The sequence below is a fragment of the Vanellus vanellus genome (genome assembly GCF_965231255.1).
Source record: "Vanellus vanellus genome assembly, chromosome: 4".
In the NCBI taxonomy this organism is placed as follows: domain Eukaryota; kingdom Metazoa; phylum Chordata; class Aves; order Charadriiformes; family Charadriidae; genus Vanellus; species Vanellus vanellus.
Genome location: NC_138909.1, coordinates 19657306 through 19680964, shown reverse-complemented (window position 1 = coordinate 19680964; position 23659 = coordinate 19657306). Strand labels below are relative to the sequence as shown.

Sequence of the window (23659 nt, the reverse complement as noted above, 5' to 3'; positions counted from 1 at the left end):
ACACCTAGATAGAGATGCTTCAGATCCAACAGGTATTCTATGCTTTCCATACCCCTGCCCAAATTCACAGCCACCTCCAGCATACGTATTCATAGCTTAATCTTCAGGCTGTTAAATGCAATGGATGTGTGACAATATCTCCTTTAGTGTAACATCGCAGAGCTCTCCAGCTTCAAAGAACTGAAGGAGAGAGCTGTGAAAATCCTTCCAATCCTCATTTGCTTCAAATACAAAGATGTCATCTTCACCGTCACTGTTGGAAGACCTAGGCGGCTGCTGCTGCTGCTGTTGCTGCCGCTTTTTTCCCTTTATCAGATGTTGTTTTGCCTGCTCTGGAACCATGGATTCTGAAGCCATTGGCTGTTTCTTCTTGCACTGTGTCCATCTTCAAAAATTCATGCCAAGACAAAATCCAGCCCATCAGGAGTCAAATCCTAAAATGCAGTTAAATTCTGTTCATGTTCCTGTTCGGAAAAAAAAAACAAAACCCAACACAAAAAATGATGAGACATTAGGTACTGGTAGTACCTAACAATTTGATTACATGTTATAAATACTACCTATAACCTTACTTGGGGAAGGTGGGAGGAGAAAGCAGGGAAAAAAGACCCACAGTCAAGAACCCTACGCAGGTACCTTTAGGAAAAGCCATTGTTTGTGAACTTGTTGCCCACGCTTCTTGAAAAAAAGACAAGAAAAAGAAAAGGCAAGGATGTATCCTCCAACATTCCTGATCTCACTGCTGTGGATGGCAGAGGAACAAAAGCGACACGGCCCACACACAACCGTGTTTCTTTGGTCCTTAAATAGCATCTCTCATCACTGCTGCCATAGACAAACTATTGATCTGACCCCGATGGGTATTTTGTACATACTTATTACTCAGCTTTCCTAGGTCTCTTAAAAAGCTAAAGCAATCCTTAAGTGTTTTATGCATTTATGCAAATGTAAGCAAAATATAAAAAGCTTCTACACAATTAGAGAACAAGAATTTACACTTACAGAAAAATCTTGGAATGAAAATTATTTCCTTTTATCTAGCAACCTTATTAATCCAACAGATTGATAATTAAAGCATGACAATGAGGAGCAAGTTTGCTCCTGCTTGCTAGCTTTTATTTTATACTGTTTACCCAGCTTAGCTGAAGATATTTAAGGTGTCTAAGTTTTATACAGCTCGGACTAAAGGAATTGTAGCCATACTAACATCATAGCTTTCCCAGGGCTGAAAGACAAATCAGGGATACCAAAGACAATGGGGAGAAGGTTTTTTCTGCTTCTGCCACTCGAGTATTTTACTCTTCCTGCTACTGTGAGCTTCAGTTAGGTTAAGATTTAAGTCCAGCTTTTTATTTGGAAAAAAAAAAAAAAAAACTTAAGCATTAGGGGAAGAGCAAATATTTTTCCAGTTCAGTAGCATATTTTAAGTTTCAGCTCTGTGTGCCTAGAACTCATGAAAGCCACCTCAGTGAGATTTAGGCCATGCATCCACACGTTTTGTGGAAGATTATGAAGTCCACAAGAAACAATGAAATACTGTTTGAAAGCATGGAGTTACTGATCTAGCTTACAAGCAGGAGTTCTGTTAGATTTTGGCAAGGAAAGCAAATGGATTTGTAAGGTTTTAAGACAAAGTCTCTGGAGACGGTATTTAGTAGCGTGTTCCTCTCTTACGCTGGCTACGAAACTTTGTTTTTCATGTTTTCTGGTTAATTTATTATGCATTCATTCTTCGTTTTATGCTAAGAGTTGATGATTGCTGTAGTTCAGTGATTTCTGCTCATGGACTCTGGTGTTGGAGGAAGTGTTGGAAGCAGGAAGTCATACTCATTTCTGCTGTAGGTCACAGGGTTGTTGCCAGCTCCTCGTCCTGTGCAGTGAAAAGGCTGTTGGCTGCACTGGGCCAGGCAGGTTAAAGTAATATCACACGTGCCTAGAATATTCACTGATGGTGCTGTAAGCAAGGTAAGTATTCTTCCTTCAAAAGATATCTAAGAGAAAGATCTTACTTATTCCAAAATCACAAACTAGTTCACAGATATTACGGATCACAGGATATTTACATAGTTTATAAGAAGGAATACCTTTTCCTGCTGAAAACTTAATTTCTACTATGCCAGATTTGACAAATTCCTATACTAAGATGTTTTTCTAGTTAGCTAGGGGGAAAAATCTTGATATTTTGGTTCTCTTAACTTCAAATTAATCCTCAACTACTGGTATTCACCACCTTTGCTTTGTTTAACATTCCCTTTGAAGAAGTCACTATTATCATTGAGATATAAGCTTCCGAGACAACCTACTTAAGTTACAAAAGTGAACATAAAAAAGCAAGAGGGAAAATGAGAGAGGTTGAAATGCTGTACAAGGGTTTTGAAAAGCACCATGTATTATTCATTCAGAGGTCAGATATAGCATCTTTAGCTTACACTTCCAGGGAACTCTTGCTTGTTTTGGTCCTGTCAGTCTCCTCCTGTCTCCAAGATGCATCTAGAAGGTTCCTAAGGATGTTTCATTTAAGAAATAGGACACGCCTCTTAAAGAAAAGCAAGTTCAGTGCATCAGTGCTATTGCTTCTTTGTGTTACGGCCTTGCCCTACTCTGGTGACCAAGTTACAACTCAGACCTGCTTGGGATACATTGATCTGATGTCAGAAGTACAGGGCAGATGGAGTTATTTTGCTTGAACAAAATACAGTAGCTCAATGCATATTGAGTTCAGGATTCTTATTTCGGCTTAACTGTCCGTCCTATCGTAGCCAAAACTGACATTCCAGTGAAAGACTGAGGGTTATTTTCTTCTTTTTTTTCAGGTTGGTCCAAAGCTTATCTCCTGCCACAAACTGGTGCTAGCTTGTGTTATACCTTACTTTAGAGCCATGTTTCTTTCGGAAATGGCTGAAGCCAAGCAGACATTGATTGAGATCAGGGACTTTGATGGTGATGCAATAGAAGACCTGGTGAAGTTTGTGTACTCCTCCCGGATTACTCTGACAGTGGATAACGTCCAGCCTCTCTTGTACGCTGCTTGCATTCTTCAGGTGGAACTGGTAGCAAAGGCGTGCTGTGAATACATGAAGCTGCACTTCCATCCCTCCAACTGCCTGGCAGTCAGGGCATTTGCGGAGAGTCACACCCGCATTGACTTGATGGACATGGCTGATCAGTATGCTTGCGAACACTTTACAGAAGTGGTGGAGTGCGAAGACTTTGTGAGTGTGTCACCACAGCACCTCCATAAACTCCTGTCCTCCAGTGACCTGAATATTGAAAACAAAAAGCAAGTTTACAACGCTGCTATCAAGTGGCTGCTAGCCAATCCACAGCATCATGCGACGTGGCTGGATGAAATACTTGCACAGGTAGGGCAGGCTGAGGCGCCGTGTGCCTGTCTTGTCACTGGTTTTGTTGTCTAATCAACTGTTTGTCCTTGGGTAGATCTCATGATGAAAATTGTTCTCGGCAGTTGGCACCTCCTCTGGTATTCGCAGTTGTGAGTTAACAGTAGAATATCAGGAAGAAGTCATATTCTTCAGTTTCTCTTGTGAGATGAGTACTCACTACATGCTCGTGGCTGGGGAGTGGGGAGCCAACAAAAAGCTGCATCTGTGTTAGAGCAGAAAATTCTTAGATTTACACATAGTAGAGTACATAAAGCCATCACTTCACTTGGTTTGATACTACTACAGCCTGAAACACTCACTTCCCTTGCTGGTAAGTGTTTGTACTTAAGAAAAGAGAGCAAAGCTGTTGAGGAGCTTTTTACGTGTCTAGGAGAGTAAAACTGTAACGGAGATGTGTCATATCAAGTTGTGCTACTTCTAGAATGTTCCTATATTTAATTAACAAAAGACCAAGACATGTTAGCCCTATAAGCAGGCTAGGAAACATATGCTAGACCATTTAATGCTCACTAGGCTAGCACTGCTGGTTACCTGTAGGAGTTAGCAGTTTAATGATCTAGACTTGATGAGAGTCCACTGCTTCTGAAAGAAACACATACGGGTATCAAAAGGTCACTTAGCTGAACTTATTTAAACACCCATCGGACCTCCTCCTGTCAAAGCGTTAGGTACGTCAGTTATTCAAGCTCCGTATGCGTTGATTATGGGAATTTAAAATACAGTATTTGAGACAGGTATAGAGAACCTGTGCTGGGGAGGAGGGTGGTACATGCTGTGCACTGCAAAATGCCCTGTGAATCTTAGCAGGTAGGATCAACTGTGCCATTTCAGTTGTCACTGAACTCCAGCTTGAATGTTTTGCATTCAGCAGAAGTGCTAATATTGGCATCATGTGAGTAAAGAGAGGTCCACTAGAATACTGCTGTCATTGTCTTCATGCATCATTTTTCACCTTTCCTGGTAAAAGATCACAACTGTTTATTAACTGTCTTCCCAAAACTTTCAGTTTCATCTAGACTAGCATGATGGTTTTGGTAGAAAAATTCCTTCTTTAGTACACTACAATTAAATTTATAGGCAATATAATTTGAGATTTAAAAAAACCTTCATTATTACCCAGGTGTACAAGTAGATGAGATTAACATCTTTGTTTTATTCATGGTAACCAGTCTAGAATGAAACAATGAAAAAGTAAACCCCTTCCTGTAAATATGGGTTATTTGCCAGAGTATACGGAGCCATCAGGTGATTTGGACATTATTGCTAGCAGAAAACATGCCTGGGCTTCGCGATAGTTATTATCCACATCATAATCAGCCTTAGGGGTTGCGCTGTCATCATGAGGTTCTGAATTTGTCATCCTTGTGCTCTTACCGCATCACTTGCCTCATGAGTCTATGAGCAGGGCTATGGCTGTGCTTTTAATCGGCCAAAACCAAGACAGGCCAAAGTAAAGGAAGAAGTGGGACTGAAAGCAAGCGGGTAAGGAAGAACTGGTAGAAACACTTGCTTACTTCAAGGCAGGGACATGTGTCAGCCATGTAACAGCACCCTTTTGCTGCTCTGAGAAGCACTGGAGATACTGGACTTCACAATTGCTGCTGAGCTAACTGGGAGGCGCCTGACAGCATCGATTCCAAACCTTAGGAAGTCAGATGCTGGTTTGCTTCAGTCCCCCCTGCTAACACCTGTCCCACCTTTGCACCCGATTGTACTTCATATTCCTCACTGTTTCTCTCAAAAGGACAAATGAACGGTTTGCTGAAATAAGTGACTGTGGGGAGGAAGACATTTCAAGGCAGCCTTGGAGAGGCTGACCTTATTTCAGATGTGCCCTGTCGCTGGGGATTGCTCTGGGCAGTGACCACCTATAGCCTTACCCAGAAGGAGCCTTTCTTTCCTCAGCCTGCTCACCAGCTCTCTGCTAGGGAACCACAGGAAGGATTTGGGGAAGGAAACAATTAGCTCTCAACGTTGGGGTTTTTTTAATCCTGTAGTCTGTCAAGTCCACACTAGAGAAAGGTGTTACTGCACTATCAATACCTCCTTAATAGACAGACACTTAGTTCATGCTGATAGTGTTTCCTCTTTGACTTGCCACCCAAAGAAAATCAGCCATTCTAGCAAAAGCCCTCTTATACTGGCATAGCAATGAGCTGAAAATTCACCCCCTCAGCAGACTAACCTGACACGGGCTATCCTGGTACAGTCACGGATGCTGCCTGCATCACATCAGGCAGGTGCAGTTGCAGTACAGGCAGCGGCACTTCTTCCTCCGCTCAGCCTGGGCCAAGGGGCAGTTCTCCACCGCTGCTTAAATGCAAAGGGTTGTAGCAAACGTTTGTCACTAAAAAGAACTGTTCATATCGCTGTTATTCTGGAAAAAAAGTATGAACGCCTCCCTTTTTAGTGAAGAGCGTGGGGCTGGCAGCTGGCTCAGAAGCTGCCATCTGTTATGCTTGCGTCACTGTAAATGGTGAGACTCAGTCAGTTCAGCCAGTTACTCCAACTGTGTTCATTTCTGTCAGGTACGGCTGCCTCTCTTGCCCATTTGTTTCCTTATGGGTGTTGTGGCAAAGGAAGAGATTGTCAAGCAGAATCTAAAATGTAGGGATTTGCTGGATGAAGCAAGAAACTACCACCTTCACCTGAGCAGCAGGGCAGTGCCAGACTTTGAGTACTCCATTCGCACAACACCAAGGAAGCAGACTGCTGGTAATTAAATGTGTGTCTGATTATCCCATAGGGAGTGGTGTGGAGAAAAGGCGGTGCCTCTGTGCAGGGTTAGGTAGCTTGGTAGAAATGGTTGTTAATGACTTAATGCAAAACTGGGAAAGCCGTTGTGTACCTCTCTGGTAATTAGCTAGTGTGCTGCATTGTCCTAGCAGAACTTTAGCTGTCATTTTCTTTCTTTAAAGCATTATTTATTTATCCTGATTGGCTCTATCTGTATTAAAGCTAGAACTGTTAAGTATGTTGTGACCAGGCAGCATGCTCACAGCTATACCGACAACAGTGGACACTTATCTTTTGGCACGAGAAGGTTGAGCTAACTTTTAAACTCTTTGGCTAACCTACACCAAAAGTGAGTGATGAATATTAGACTGCAAATCCGAATTTTTACATTTTTATATTTAACAATGTTTATCTCCCTGAGCAAAAAATCACAAAAAGCATATTTAAAATATGCATTGGTTTTGCATCAGCATAGATAGTTAATTGCCATAACAGCATGCCAAGCAAAGGCAAAATCCAGCACCCAGTTACGCAGGGCAATGACTGTGCCCCCTGAAGTGAAATATGACTTCTCCCGAACTACATAAGTTTCAGTTCACTCTGCTGTACAACTTTATCCCCCATCTTCCTGCTATTTTTCTGGAAACCTGTTTTGTCTTCTTCAGGTGTGTTGTTTTGTGTCGGTGGTAGAGGTGGATCTGGTGACCCATTTCGCAGCATTGAATGTTACTCTATCAGTAAGAACAACTGGTTCTTCGGCCCTGAAATGAACAGCAGGAGAAGGCACGTGGGTGTGATCTCTGTGGGAGGTCAGTAATGCTATTCTAAAGGCACTTGTTTGCTCCTTTTGGTGGAATCGGTACTTTTAATAAATAAATCTGTCTTCCAATGGCTTACCTGTTGGATATTCTTCAATTTAGTAAGGCTTCTTCCCCACGAAGGGGTTTGTGATTCTGAAACAATCTGAGAGCATGCTTACTGAAAAGATATTACTGTGAACTGGGAGTTGGGGTGGTTCAGCGTGCAAGAGGCTCTGGGGAGACCTTACTGTAGCTTTTTAATACTTAAAGGGAGCTTGTAAGAAAGATGGGGACAGACTTTTTAATAGGGGCTGTTGCAATAGGACAAGGGGTAATGGTTTTAAACTAAAAGAGGGAAGATTTAGACCAGATATAAGAAGACATTTTTTACAATGAGGGTGGTGGAACAGGTTGCCCAGAGAGGTTGTAGATGCCCCATCCCTGGAAACGCTCAGGGTCAGGTTGGACAGGGCTCTGAGCAACCTGGTCTAGTTGAAGATGTCCCTGCTCATTGCAGGGGGGGTGGACTAGATGACCTTTTAAAGGTCCCTTCCAACCCCAACTATTCTATGATTCTATGAACGGTACATAGCCTCTTCTCTTAACAGGCGATTTAATTTTTTTTTAACCCATTTACAAAAAAATAGCCTTACACAGCAGAGTCACCGAGAATTTGCTAGTACTCATACTAGCTCCCTTCACACTTAACTCCATACAGGCAAGTCACTAAGACCATAAATCTTCCAAGAACAGACCTACCTTTATTTTTGGGTCTCCATCTTCTGAAACCAGGTCCGTGCAGTCCAGAGCAGCTTAGCACCCATGATGCAACTTCTCCTTGTAAACGGTAGCTCCTGTGTTGCTGCAGCAGAACAGAGATTTCCCCACCCCCCACCCCCCGCCCCCGTAAATCTGGAGAGACTGATATAAATGTCCAAAACTGATCTGACCTGCAGTACTCAAGTGATGGGAAGATTTTTTTGTCTACATATCTCAAGCTTTGTATAAAAGTCCAAGTTAGAAACAGATCTCTGGTTGAGTACAGCATATAAAAATATAAAGTCTGTACTTACTAAAATCTTGATATTGAAAACATTTGAAGACTTTAACCTTTATTTGAGCTTGTTGTCTCCTCATAGGCAGGGATATTGCATAAATGAAAACTGAAGTGTTGCCAAGCAATCTCTGTATCAAAAGATGCATATGTGTTTCGGGTAAAGTCTACGCAGTAGGTGGACATGATGGAAACGAACACTTAGGAAGCAGGGAAGTATTTGATCCTCTCACAAACAAGTGGATGATGAAGGCATCAATGAACACAAAGAGGTACGTGATCCAAATTTTAAGTCCTAGTCTGCGATAAATAATTTCTTGCTGACGCTGAAAAACACCATGTCTGTCCTGTCTTTATTTGGGTTTCCAAACTGTGCTATTTTTAGTTTTGTTGTTTTTGGTTTTTTTTCCTATTTTGGGGCTTTATGCTATCAAACACCTTTATTTACTAGCTGTAAAGCAAATACAAATTTGCATCACATACTTGCATACATCACATATTTTCAGAAACACAACGTTGTGTGTAACATACTATTTCAGTGCAAAACTGCATAATATCTCTCTCTCTCTAGGGAGAGGCCCTGGCTGGTAACATTGGTTACGTTTACACTTTGGCTTTCTTTTGTCACTATTCTTTTCTTTCTTGGGGGCCTGGCTTCTGGAGCAGAGAGCTCTTCTACTCCAGCTGTGCTTACATTCCCGTATCTAGGGCATTTCTGCTATGCCCGATAAAGAACTTGAAACTGATAGACTTCTGTGGGTTTTTTGCACTTTTTAAGAATGAGCAAGATAACTGCCAGTGAACACGCACAGTGAAATTCTTCATGCCCAGGAAACCTTCATGCTGCCTATGTTTTTGCCACAAAAGGCCAGACGCACTAAAACACTTAAAGTCAGATTGAGGCTTTTTCTTGCCTTTTGACATTTAGGATTCTTTTAAGGAGTCACAGATGGGTAATTTTTTGTTTCCGCTGTCATTTAAATCAACCTCTTGAATTCTACATTCTGTTTTGTTATTTGTTGTTTCTAAAAGCATCATGTACAAGCAGGAGTGAACTACTGAACACGGCTAAGTCCTCAAGCTATTTGTAGCTGTGACATAATCAAAGTAAAAGACCCAGACTCCCAGAAGGAGCTTCTTACTCCTCCCTACTGCCACCACCACAGGGCATATTCTCTGCAAGCATCAGCCCTAGATTTCTGTGACATTTCTTACTCAGTACCTTGGTAAATGGAAGGGCTGCTGTGCCTTGGCTATGCTCCATTCCTCCCATTCATGGACATGGTGTCCGAATACTTAGTTGAGAAAAAACTGCCACCATTGATGCCATCTATGTTACCTGGTGAGGCAATGCAAGATAAGGTCAGGGTATCTCCCCAGTGTGTGTTCTGTAGAAAGACTGTGCATCCCTTGCTCCTGCCTTGGTATCTTCGCACCTGCCCTCTGTGTAATGAGGCAAGAATGTTCTCAGTGAAATGGTGAATCACCTGTCTTGGTACCTAAAGCAGAAACTTAATGCTTCTAATGAGTCTAGACCATACTTTGCATTTTGTAATACTGATTGTATTCTCATAATTGTAGATTCAGTAGAAAAAAATCTGACAACTATTTTAACACAGACTTAATAAAAAAGAAGAGAATGGAAGAAATTGTCACTAAATCTTTCTAGAGTTCACTCATCTAATATCCAGCGCAGGCTTGCTTTTAATATGTATTAATATCACCCCCCAAAAAAATCATTCCCAGATTGTAGCAGCAGCTATACCAGCAAAGTTAGAACCAGCAGGTTTTGGTTCTCCATAAAACAAAATGTGGTTCTTCAATAAAACAAAATAGGAGGCGTAAAATTCAGTACCAAGAAATCACATAGCTAAGCTAACCTCATATATCTAAGCGTGTAATTAGAAGACTTGGGTCTTGGGTGACATTCAGTCAAAACAGTATTCCGCGTCCCCCTGCCTTTATTCTTTAAACAGGAGCTTTGTCGTTTTGCAGTCTAGAAATATTCTAGCTGCAACAGTCCTGTTCATGGATCACACAATAACGTAGAGGTGCCTGGGAAAGCTGAGGTGAAGTCAAGATAAAACTGTAGAGCCCCTCTCACGGGAGGATGCAAACATACGAAAGACTTTCAGGATAAAGCTGCAAGACTGATGCAGGTGTACAGAGGGCCAGCCACAGTTACTGGTCATTATTTATTATAAACTTCACTTTTAACATTTTCATTACTTTTTCCCCCATAGTTTGAAACAGGTACCAGTCAGGTAACATTGCACTTGATGTGTCTTTCCCATTCCTTTTCCTTAAGGACTTGCACTGAGGTGTTGATCCTGTGGTTTTCTTAGGAGAGGAATTGCTCTTGCCTCCCTTGGTGGCCCCATTTACGCAATAGGAGGTTTAGATGACAACACTTGCTTCAGCGATGTGGAAAGATATGACATTGATTCTGATCGATGGAGTGCAGTCGCCCCAATGAACGCTCCCAGGGGAGGAGTTGGCTCTGTAGCCCTTGTGGTAAGTGACTGTTTCCTCCCAAGTTGAGGCCATCTGAGGAACTGAACTGCTTTTCCCATCTGCTTTTACAAGGCAGAACACAGGATTTTGAACAAAATGCAGCTGGTAGGTCTTAGCACCTCTGGTCATCAAAATCCTACTGAGCTGTGCAAAAGATGAGGATATTTAGGATAATACTCAGATCAAACTGAACTGCCTATATGAAAACGCAACATAATAGAAGTAGTGCGCAGCAGGAGTCTATCTATTGTCTCCTGGTAATAATTGAGTAATATCCATGACTAGCGATGCAGGAGTGCTGCTTATGCCATTAGGTTCTTCTTGTAAATATTAGAGCACTACCTCCTCCTCCTTCTTTCCGTCCTTTGTTCTCTTCCCTTCGCTCAATAAGAATCTACATTCTTCTGGTTGTTTCAACCCAATTTTGCACTAAATTTACCAGACAAATAATGAGCATAAACTAGCAAGGTATATTTTGCACAGACTATATAACTAGGCTGTATAATAGAATTTCAGACACAGAAAAGAAATACTTTCCGCTTGCTCAGAAAGAACAGGAACTTATTTTTCTTTTTTTTTTCCTCTGCCATCTGCTTTAGGTGGGAACTCGTCGGCCCTGTGTCACACTGCAGGGCAGGGGCAGGCGTGGCTGTGTGCTCTTGTCTCAGCAGCCAGATCCGGGACGTGGGCCAAGGATCCAGCAATGTTGTTGACTGCATGTGAGCTCTGCTGCCTCCTCCAAATTCCAGAGGAACGATAGGAAGGGAGGCACTGCGGAGCTTTTAAACACCGTGTTTTGTATGGTAGGTTAAGAAATGCAAACAATACATTTTCTTTGTGAAGATGTTACCTCCTGCAACTGTAAAGCTTTTGGTGGCTTTCTATCAGTAGTGATACGGAAAAGTCTGTGAAAATAATGTCATGGAATAAAAGTATAACTCACAGGAGAAAACCTGCCAAGAGCTGCAATCATCCCATTTTTGAGAAGCTGTAATTTCAGAATCATTTGAGGCAACTGGTACAGGGACTCATTATTGAACTGTAAACCAGGCATGGGGTGAGGAGAGAGAGCAGCAGTTAGTACTGCTGAGCCTTACCCAACAGCCCTGCTACGCATTTTCTGAAGGACTCGAGTGCCATTTAATGTAACTTATTTTCGGGAATGTAGTCTTAAACATTTCCTAATTGTGTAAGAGCTTTGTAACACAAAGCGTCTCAAGTTTTAGAAGGTAACGACATCCCTGTTGCACACTAAGAGAAGTGGAGCAGAGAAGTTCACTGCCCATGTCCGAAGGGACTGCTGGCAGCAGTGGAAATAGCAGGTACTTGGTCTGAAACCTGTCTTTCAATGTACTTTCTCAAGCTAATATACTCGTTAGAAAGCTGAAAAGATTCTTGACCTGAGCTTACCCACTAGAATACTGGGATTCTCAAGTCTTCAAATAAAATTTGTAGTAACTACCCCCCCAAAGGCAAGTTTCTGTTGAGAGGTCATTCCTGAAGTAACGAGTGTAATTTGTCCTACTTTAAGATGGCAGTGTGTGAAAATGTCAGCTTCAGAGGTGTCCGAGTCACCATTTTTATACAAAATGGAAACGTACGGTAAAAGTTGCAGTATTCTGTAAAGACCTTTAAATGCAGTTCTAGGAGATGACATGTCCATTTTCAGTAGCCAGTAGCAACTCAGTGGTAATTCTAGAGGTACAGGCTCTTTTAAGATAGTTAAGCCTCAAAACAGATGACTTAAAGCTTCTATAAGCCAAAGAGAATCAGCAACAAAAAGAATTGGAAATAAACCAGTACTTACACGAAAAATTGAAATATGAACTTGACAGTGTTGTGTACAAGGTTCTGTTGCTACACATTCAGAAGCCCTGTATTCCAAGTAACGTCCAGCTGGAAAGACTGCACATTGCTGTTCCTGCATCACCGCGAACAGACCGACAACTGACAATCCTTTGTGACCAAAGTTTGTTCCAAGTGACGAGGGAGAGCAGCAAACTTCTCTGCACGCAGTAGCAGGGAAGAGGCAGGGCAGTACGACCATAAGGTACAATCACGTTTCGCTGTTGAGTTACTATCATTTAGCTTTTCTGTTTCAAATGGCTTTGCACTTTGGTAGCACCCAGGGACAAAGTGGACGGTACTGTAAATAATGAAACATTGCAATAAAACATTTGTACTTCAAAGCACCTTGTTTCTAGCATGACTGGAGCATGCTATTGTGGGGAAAGGTTAAAACAATGAGTCTTTTTTGGTTTCTGCAGAGTATAATTCCCAACCGGAAACCTTTGTCAGCAGAGAAAATCCTGCGTTATTAATCTGAGATAGCACCAGAACTACAAATATTTTGTGCAGAACTGTTTTTAGAAACATTATTGCTGGAAATGTGATAATGATGTCAAAATATCAAAAATAAAAAAAAGCGTAGGATTACTGTGGCAACAAAGTAATGACTTACCTGCATATAAAGCCCTCGTAATTTAACACCAGCAAACTCGTTTTTCCTCTTACTGGCAACAGGATAATGATGACAAAGAAGTACCCCACCCCCCCAAGGCTGAGGGGAGAATGTAGCCCACCTTGGCTCCCCGTGGTGAGGCAGCCCTCCAGTGGCAGCAGGCCCTAACTCCCACCGCATCGTCTAATTTAGAACTAAACTCGGGATTTGCTATAGCAAAGTATTTAAACATCCAAGCTCAGGAAATCGTGCATCATGTTTAGATGCAACTTCTGATCCCAAATCATCCCGAATCCCAAATTGTTACTGCTTCTGTTAATGTTTTTCCTGCACCTAAAAGCCTTGAACTGACCCATAAAAATCATGAACCCAAAGATGTCCGTTAGAACATCCTTTAAACACATAGAAAAAATCAGTTTGTAAGAATCAAGTGCGGTCACAGTTACTCACGTCCAAGTTTCCAGCCTGCTGATTTGAACACCGTCATGGGTTTCTGGGAGGAGCAAGACCAGACTCGACCACTCCCGACCAGCCCCCTTGGCCCTGTATCTCCAGTCACACTGGTGCGCAGCCAGTGCTTACGGGTCACCCTGCTGCCGCCCCAGCTTCTGGGACATGTCGCCTCCCATCTCAGCTCTCCTGCTGCCTCACAGCAGCCTTCACGCACGCCGCTGCTCCTCACCTCAGGACTTGGGACTGTGGCTTCGCAATTCCTTCCAAACCATACGGCTGCCAAGGGCCACGCGTTGTGTTTGTCTTCAGGACATTTTAGTCTGAGCACTTTTACGTATGGAAGATCAATACAAAGACAAAGATTTCTCTTTAAGTCAGGTTTCCGTTTGCTACATTCAAATAGTAATTTCTGATTGTATTTTTTTCAGGACACGCCATAACACCATGATGATGCAAGGATCTTGCATGTCTTCGTGTTTATTTCAATTTTGTAAATTATGTCTTCTCAAAATAATCTTAAATTCATACCTTATTGTTTACATTCAAAGAGGGTTGTGAGAATTTGGTTATACTTTCACAGCTTTGATTACTTTTTAATATTGCCGTTCCCCAAAGCAATCTCATTCCTAACAGAGCCACGCTTGCAGCAAAACTGCTAAAACATTCAGACGTGGACAGAAGACTTTAGAAGGCAACGCATGTGCTACTTGCATATTTTAAAACACAAACAAAATACACGCATGCACTCTTAATCCCATCGGAAAGACTATTTCCGCCTGTTTGAACAGGGGTGGAGAGAAAATTATTTCACCGAAACGTCTGCCTGTAGAGGGGGATGCAGCCCTGCAACCAACCAAGCGTTCGCAGAGGGTTTGCGCGCACCCTGTGTTTACGCAGCACAACCAACAGGCAACCAACCCACTGCCTCGGGCTGCTGCAGGGAAGCAGGAGGTAACAAGGATGCCAGCCAGGCGCTGGAGGGATCCCGTGTCTGTCTCCAGGATCTGCTTTCACCTACAGTGGGATCCGGAGGCAGTTATTCCAGCGTCAGCGTTCTTAACCCTCGCAGCATGCACGCACGTAGGGAGACTGAACACATCAGGCACAATTTACTCATCAGAACCCAGGAACTTTTCTTGCTCCTTGTCTTGGTAAGACACTTTTTTTAGAGCAGTGGGAAGGTAATTAAATAAAAGCACAGTTGCCACCAGCATGACTTGCAGCAGGCTCTGAAACCAGCACTCTGTGCTCAATCCGACTGCATTCAAGTGCCAGCAAGAGAGATACAGACAATCCAGCAGCAGTAAGACTGTCAAAGCCCCAGGAAATTTTATGAGATTACTTTGCTGCTCTGAGCTTGTGTATGCACTTCCCTAAAGTCGGGATGCCTTCCTGCATCCCAACTGCATGACCTCAGTTCTGTGTCTCACCGCCACTTGCAACAACATTTTGACTCTGGAGTGATTCCACCTCTTATAGGAGTTAGAAATGAGCTGCATGAGAAAATTCCTGTCAACAGGCAAAACCATCTACAAACCGCAAACACTGAGGAACGGGGGCAGGCCCCGTCGACTCGGGGAAACTCCTAAGTAAAGAAAGGTTTGTTAAAGATGAAATTGAGTGCTCAAAATGCAACCCTGATGGCGCAGCTTCCCAACAACTCCAGCCCAACGTAACCGCCCTGAACCACAATGAGAAACAGAAGCGGTTGTGTTTCCCTCGTTTGCTGCCTGTCTGCTCCGTCTGCTGAGACTGCTGCAGGATGCGCCGTGTGATCTTGTGTGATGGGACCACGGCTGCGACACCAAATGACACGGAGACCCATTTTACAAATAAGTTGTCATCGGGTGATAAAAATTCAGCCAATTAACCCGGTCAAGCTTAAGTAGAACAAACGCTTGGAAAGTCCGTAACTCCATATTAGTCCCACAGTTAAATGGGGCTTTCTATCTTCATTTAGGCTGAAACTGCTTTTAAAACTATTTTGAACACCGCTGCAGTGCACATTTCTGCAAACCCAAGTACTCTATTCCAGACGCTCCACTTAAATTTTTTTGCTGGCTGCTTTTACCACATCTGTATTTATTTTCTGAACCTTTGCATGTTCTCTTGACTGGAACTGGCAGCAAATAAAGCACTCTTAGCCAGGAGATGAACCTTATATTTGTAATTCTTTCCTGGCTCTGTCAGCATGGTTGGTGTTGCTGCCACTTCACGGCATTTTAACGCAATTCCTTGGATTCCAGTTTCATTTTCAACATGTTCCAGCACACACACACACACACACACAAAAAGTCAACAGGCAGCTTTGTAATTTCTGCCATGTGACTTGTCTGGTCTGCAGGGATTATCGTGTTCCATCACTTCAAGCAAAAAGCCCATGCAGATACACACCTGCCATAAGTTTTGCACTGAAATGGTGACTCAATCTTTCAATGAGTGCACACAACCTACATCAGGTGGTGCGGCAGCCAGCGTCCTGACAGAGATAATAAGACACATGTACACTGGGCTGTGATGAAGAGAATGCACGCGTGCGTGGCTACGGCTGCCTGCCTGACTTCTGAAGCGCCCCTGCTACCTGGCAGCGTCCCACAGGATAATTTCTCTGATGCTTATTAAATTAACGGTCTTGAAAATTAATAGTCTAAGCTTGCAAGTACACAGCTACAGCCATTCCTGGGAGTGGCGGCGAGGCTTGGCTCTGGTTCGATAGCCAACGAGAAACATTTTTGTGTCCTTATTTGCTTGATGGGTAAGACTTAACTTGGGCCAAGAATCGTAAGCAAATTATCTTCCCCTACACACATTTTCAGTACACCTAACTCAGCACGGGCTGCTGGAAGAAAGTAATTGCAAAGCCGTGAACTGTCCTGACACAGTCCAAGTCAGATCTCCAAATGAACAGCCGCCAGATGAAACAAACAGCACATTACAGCTGCCAATATCAGTGCATTTAGATGTCACATTGTCATTGCACGTTAAGCCACATGGCAACTTTCTCCTCCTGCTTCTCACTTTTCTTTTGTCCAAGCAGATGCCAGCTCCCCAGCCAAAATCTTGGTGAATGCAGGACAGAAAGGACAGGAATGGAAAAGCAGAGCCAAAGAGCCCTTCTTTCTTCCTGTCCTCAGTGGACATCCTAGCTGCTCTCGCTACTCCCATTTGGTTCCCAAGGTCTCCCTTTTACCTCCGAGAGACTGCCATGCCTCTCTCTCTCTCTCTCTCTCACCGCTTCTTTCCCAGCAACTCACACCTTGGTCTGCTTCCCCCCAGGCTGGTTTCCTTGCTTTTTAATCACTCCACACCTGATGTGGGTTGCTGGAGCACCCCTACACCAGCTAACCATAATCCATCTTATCTAATTACTGCCAAAGATCTACGAGTTCACGCTTCCCCAAGGGCCAGCCCCTCTGGCTCCACACACTCTCTTTTCCTCCTTGCAACGTCTGCACACACACGCACTTTGGCTTTCAGACAAAGCCCATTTCACCTTGGCACCAACGCTGCTCCAAGGCATGCCAACAACGCTGCTCCAAGGCATGCCAACACTCCCTCCACCACAGCCTCTCAGAGGGGAAAAAGGAAAGCTGATGTGAGCATACACTTGCCCTGCTCTGTAAAGCCAGTGGCCACAGAAACACACAGCCCAGCCCTGCTGAAGTTGTTAGCTGGGGCACTGCTATCTCCAACCCCTTGGGGTTATGCTGAGATTCATCCCCCTGCACTCATGTGCTGCTGATTCACACCTACTGATGACTGGGCTTTAGCAGAAGGTTAGTTACTGCCCTTAATTAAAGTCTTCCTCACCGAAAGAAGGTCAAAGCTGTCAGACAAAAGGAACCAGTAAAACAAAAGACTAATTCTGTTTTCTTTTTCGGGTTATAAACCAAAAGACAGAGGGCAGCATCGGACTACTATGCATGTACCATTAGAGGAGAGAAAAAAAGGAAAATACATACGTACCAGGTATCTAGAGCTTCTGAAGACACTTGTGCCAGTAAAACATACCCCACACTCAGGCAAAATAAATGGGATTTGGAAACACGCTTGAATATTTTGCCAGAGTAGTACTTACAAAAATGAATCCCATCATCACGGTCTCATCAGGATGAACACCCAAATTTCAAACTTCAAGGTTAAAAAACCTGAAATGCAACATTTTGATATCTTCCCTCAAAAAAGCGGCAATGAGGTGAAGGCAGTGACAAGTTTGTGCTGTCGAATATTTTAAGAAATGCAACTGCATACCAAGGAAGATGCGTGGCATGATCACAAATTGCATGGCCACACCAGCCCTCGCCTCCGAGCAAAGCTGCACCCAGGGGCTGTGCTTGTGCAACTGTGCGTGAGCAGAGCACAGAGGAGGGCGAGACATCTCAGCAAAACAAGAAACACCCCCTCCCCCAGGCAGCTCGCTTTTAATTTCGTCTTTACAATTTTCACCAACATCTCTTTCATCTGAAGAACTTGAAGACAAACAAGTCAAAATTCATATTTTAATTTTATATATACATACACACACACACGCAGCAATTCATCCTCAATACAGAAGACAAACAAAAGATTGGTGGCACAGTATCCTTGGAGATTTTTTTTTTTTTTAAGCTGTATCACACATCTGATTTTTATCTTTTTCATGCACTATAAAAGGCAGATACTTCTAATTCACAGAAGCCTCAGAGTGTGGATTCAGTGCTGAAGCCAAACACATCAGTCTCCTCCCCTCACTTATTTGCACATCTTTACCCACTGGAGACTCCATTTTGCAAGAGGTTTGGCGTCCTCATTTCTCCATGGGGCTCTAAGACGTCGCACCTCTCCCGTCACTGGGCCACCGCGGTGTGCCAGCACGGGAAGAGCTGCTGCGAGAGGGATGACTGGCGTGTCACTCCCCACGGGACATGGACCATTTAACAGATTTAAGACCAATGTTCTGTGCTCAGGAAACCTGACAGTTACTTTTTAAGGACGTTCTCACTGAGAATTGCAGTTTTATTTACACTCTAAGATGATGCCTAAAGCGGGGTGAAAAAAGAAAAAACCCAACCCTGTATGGTAACAGTTGAAATAGAAATCCCACAGAAATGACCCAGAAATGCAAGGCTGGCAGCTGAACAGACGGGCAGTGGCTTGACCAGCATGCCACAATTCACGTACTGCCCAGAGACCTGATGACACGAGTCCTGCCAGCGCCCACCGCACTACCGTACACATTCACATCGCAAAGAAAACACCACCCACAAAACCTTCAGCTCCTGCTCTGCTTTGCAGATTGCATCTTGCTCAACTCTCTCTCCCAACGCCCTCCGGAAAAATAAGACAAAGCAAAAGCCTAACTAGCTCTTCTCTGAACAGCGAGGAAAGCTCATGAGCAAGTTCAGAGCCTGCTGCACCTCACGTGTAACAAGCAAAAAATTGCACAGATTGGAGCAACTTTCAGAAATACCTTTCAGCTGCCACAGACCACATACGGGCTGATACACGGCTTCAACTATTGAAAGAGAACAGAAAAAAGCTATCGGTTGGGATGCAGTTTGGCTGGCTCAACAGAAGCGGACAACATTGCTGTATTGCTATGATAGGAAATGCTGGACCCAAAGAAAACCTTAAGTTCAGCAATACTGAGTAGGAGAGGAGAAAAACCCAGCGGGAATTCCAGGAACCCTGTACCTTGACAAAACACATCGCAAACCAGCAGTGATCGCACGCTGCCATTGTAACATGCACGAGTCCTTGTTTCAGGAACGCAAAGTTTACAGAAACACATTCAGAAATGCTGATGATGGCCCAGGAACACTGTTGGTTTTGGGTAGTGACGGGGGTCAGTAAAAGTGCAATTAATATAAAGAAAGCACAGGCTGCCAATGGGCTATTTTAGTGTTTGGAGAGCAGCATAGGGCTGAGAAACTGCCAAAAATAACATTTGCCTTTGAAAAGGGTAAGCCAAGCCAAAGAGAGAAAGCAAGCTAATCTATAACGTATAACAAACCTCAACTTAAACACAGTTGCAAAATTAGGTTTGGTCAATAAAGGCTCAATAAATAACCAAACTACAACAACAAAATATTCTTGGAAAACCACCCCAAAATATTTTTGACCCTTTTAGCCAAGGGGGGGCGCTGCCCCAGGGCAGAAAGATGAGCAGGATGGTCAAAACCTGCTGCAGCCCCATGGCCTCCTGCTCCCCCTTCTCACGCCCTGGCTTTTGGATGACCTCCCTGCTGGCACATCGCACGCCCTTCCTCTGCATCCCTCCTTCCACTCCCCATCTCCATTCCCACCTCCAAAACTAACCCTCCTTGCTTTTGCCTCAAGCAAGGAGTGTGTGAAACATACTTTTTGGGGCACAAGGGGGTAGGAAATGGTGGGACAGAGGACGAGAGCGACACAGGAAAACCAGCTCCACCCTGGCCGGCAGACAGGACAGCTCGTGTCCAATTACCCCTCACGACCCACCGAAACCAGAACAAAATTCACAGATGCTTAATCCACATACATACGTCCACAACCACAAGCTATCTTCCCGTCCTCTTTTCTTACCCTCCACGCACCTTTTAATCAGCCTGGGGCTGACCTGGTTTCATGCCACTTGAAACACTAATTGATGGCAGTGAATCGAGTCCCAGTCCCACCTCGCCTGAGCAAACACGCCACCGAGCTCCTCCTGTCTAGTCTGTAGCTAAAAATCCCAGCAGATGCTCATCTGGGTACATTTCGGTTTGTTTTTGTTTTGTTTTTTAACTAACTAGGTATTTTTTCCTTTTATTCATACTTCAATTCCAATTTTGCCATTGGGATTTTAAGCGTGCAGTGACCAAAAAAAGTCTACATTTCTATATACATCTGTAACAGCAACATATCTAGTGGGTATTAAAACAGGTTTCAGCATACCATACAATTTACTACATTAGAAAACCACATCCATTATTAGCAACCATCTTAGGTGCAATGCCTATTGCAGAAAGGACCTGAATGATATGCATGAATTTTAGCACAATCGTGCACAGAGAGATGCAAAAACCATTCTTCCAAGAACAGTTACATTGCCCGACATAAAACAAAAAGTGGGAAAAGCCCCAAACAAGAGTAAGGCCATTGCAAAGAGACCACCCTGCTTAACCAATGAGAAGCAGAGCTACCATGGGGCATGAAATCCTGTGGGATTCCCTGAGGTGAATCCTCCTTGCAGCACTTCAGAAACGTATCCATGAACTCAACTTGAGCAGACCTTCCTCCCAGCACTGTGCCCTGCAACACCTTTGTGGCACACGCAAAGCAGCACGCTTCAACTGCCATTTGTGTGCCCTGTCTCCTTGTTTTCTTATTTAACTTGTTCAGCTGCATGAAACCAACCCGTGGGATTTTCCGGTCAGCGAGTGCTCAGAGCCAGGCTCTGGCAGCTCTCAGAAGCTGACCCCAGCACAATCTTCCCTGAATCCCTTTCGGGAGGACAGGAGGCAGATGTCTTGAGGCGTGATCCTCCTGCCACTCTGAGCATCTAGATTTGCACCCATTCTTGTTCCTAAAGGAAAGGACAAGGGGCGATAAACAGGGGAGCAATTGAAACAGACATTTCTTGTATAGAAATTCATCCTTAAACCTCGTTCAGAAGGGAAACACTAAGACCATTCCGAGAGAAAAGGCAAATTACAATTTCTCTACAAAAAGCTGAGAACACGAGGACTCTTGCAACAACTCATAACACAGGCTACTTCATTTATTGTTTATTTCCCCATATGAATGAATCAACCATTTCGGAAACTCCATCACACACAGGGCAGGAAAAAAGTTATTAACAAGAGGGACATACATCCCCCAAATAAGCTTAAGGTGTACAGATTTATAATGGGAACCAAGAGGGAGGGGAGAGGACAAAACCAAAAACAAGGACATTGCAGTCAGACTTTTGACTTCCTGTTACAGAAGAAATCTTCATCTCCATGTAAGTGGGGCTTTCAGCTATTAAATAAATGGCATCTTAAAAATAGAACATTTGACAATTTCAACACGTGTATTATTTCTTCTAAGTAAATATTGCATGGAAATGATGCTGCTTTGCCACCATAGCTGCCTCCTCTCCTTCTGGGACTCAACCACCACCGCTGTTTTTTCTTGGATTCATGGTTTTCTTTCCTAATGGCAAATGCTATTTCCTCCACTGCTATGTTTTGGTTTGGGGGTTGTTTGTGATTTGTTTTGGGGTTTTTTTTTTGGTTTTGTTGGTTTTTTTTGTTTGTTTTTTTTAAAGGCCTGAACAGGCCCAAGTAAAAACAATGAGCATCTTTCCTAACCCTTTGCAGGCCTCTGACCTGGCTCAAGGTTGAAATATGATGGCTTTTTAAAAATTACCTATTATTTAAACAGTCTTCTCCATGACCTGAAACAAAACATAGCTTCCTGCTATGTAGCTTGGTATTGATGCTTCTACAGATCGCTTTTGAAATGAGAGCCTCCAAATAGCCCCCACATGCCTTTGACACGAACTGCCCGTGATCTCCTTTCCTCCGAAGCCCATGGGAATTTGCCCTGGGACTGGGAGCAGCCCTTGCACAACCGCCTCCACATGGTAGCAGAGCGCATGCTGCCTTTTCCCAACCGTAAAGAAGCAAATGCCAATAGTTCATCTGCCTTCACCGGGTGTCTTCTTACCAACTTTGCTTGCCCGACACCCTTGCATTTGCTTTCCTAGGATCAGGACAACAGATTATCACTATCTGGGCAGCAAACTGACCAAAGGGCAGGTGAGGACAGGACCTGGTGCACCCGCGGGCTGCACCGAGTTGGAGGTAGGACAGGAGCAGTTGCACACCCTGCCTCGCGGCTTGCAGTAGGTCCCCCTGGGGCAGGCAAGCTGTGAGCAAGTGGCTCTCCGTTGGGAACCCGGCCTGGCAGCAGGGAGAGAGGTGGGTGTATGCAAGTGAAAGTACTGGGGGGGGGACACACTCATGTCCCTGCTTCACCTTACGCTTACCCCTAACACTCTGCTACGGTTCTGGCAGACTCCGACAGCGGTCTTCAGGTTCAATAAAGCTTTTTTCTTTCCCTCCTCCCCCTCAGCTGGTGATCCTAAGAACAGCTTTGATTGAAGATAAAGTCCGAAGAAGGTATCGACCCTCTAGTCTGGAATTGAGCTCCAAAGTGCACATCAAGACTTCAGGCCAGCTGGCCATCCCTGCGCTTCCTGAGAACAAAACAGTTAATGCTGAGCCCCTCTCTGTCCCTGGCTTACTCAGAGCAGTCTCTCCCCCAGGGAGAAGGAGCACAAGTGAAGTTTGATAGGTAAAACGGGGAGGGGGAGGACATGGACCTTTCTTCCACTGGTTAGGACAGCTTATCCCTGAAATGCACTATGGCTTTTAATAAAGTGAACATAAAAGGACAGTCCCTTGAAGGTGCGGGAAGACTAAGGCAGGATCCCAGTGGTCTAAGTTGCAGATTTCTAAGTTGCTGGGCCCATGCTGTAGTTTGGTTGAGAAAGAGCAAGTGAGTTATCTCCCACATGAAGGATGCCCTACTTTGGTACCAAATCCTGCTCTTAGATATTCACCGAGACCAGCAATGGTTGCAGGCAAATATCCAAACGCAACATTTGTCTTATGTTCCACATTCAGCCACGTAAACAGAAGCGATTCCTCCCCATGTAACCTCTCAGACTCAGAACGATGTCCAAGCAACCACAGTGACCCAGTACAGCTGTCCACCCCCACCCATTGAAGCGACAATAAGCAACCGGACAAGGAGTCCTCAGTGTGAGCAATGTCCCTCCACCACAGAAGAGGGGTAGAGCTGTTTCCAACCATACCTGGTCATTTTGGCACCCCAGCTGTGTTTGGCTTACAAGCCTTAAACCAAGCAAGACCCTAAGTAACATAGTTCGAGTGCTAAGGGCATGTGTGTGCACGAGTGTGTGGCAAGGAGGAGGACCAGAGCAGCAATGACTTAAAAAGTGAACTTGCAGCGCTGAAGGCAGTGGCTTCCCCCAATTCTCAGGACAGCAGCTGGTTGACAAATGCAAGAGGGTTAGGTTGGAAAGCTGGCAAGGCAGACCAATTTGCTGTTTTTACTGTAACATAATGCTGTTCGGTGCTGATGAGGTTGCTACTTGCCATCTGAGGAACAAAGACACCAAAGATTGCATCCGTGCTTGCAAAAACACTTCTCTGACATGTCTTCTGGGCACACAACTGTTGTGGACTGTGGGATGTTGCGTAATAACGTCTGGAGGCAGATTTCC

The 23659-nt window shown here is 44.0% G+C and overlaps 1 protein-coding gene across 1 annotated transcript; it reads left to right on the top strand.

The window, feature by feature from the left end:
• Positions 1 to 1782: 1782 nt before the first annotated feature.
• LOC309671264 (kelch-like protein 8) lies at positions 1783 to 10535 on the top strand (the record flags this gene model as incomplete). Its single annotated transcript, XM_082482470.1, has 6 exons — positions 1783 to 1806; positions 2814 to 3362; positions 5933 to 6119; positions 6806 to 6942; positions 8148 to 8266; positions 10340 to 10535. 6 exons carry the CDS (start codon positions 1783 to 1785, stop codon positions 10533 to 10535), a joined length of 1212 nt encoding a protein of 403 aa, XP_082338596.1.
• Positions 10536 to 23659: the final 13124 nt, after the last annotated feature.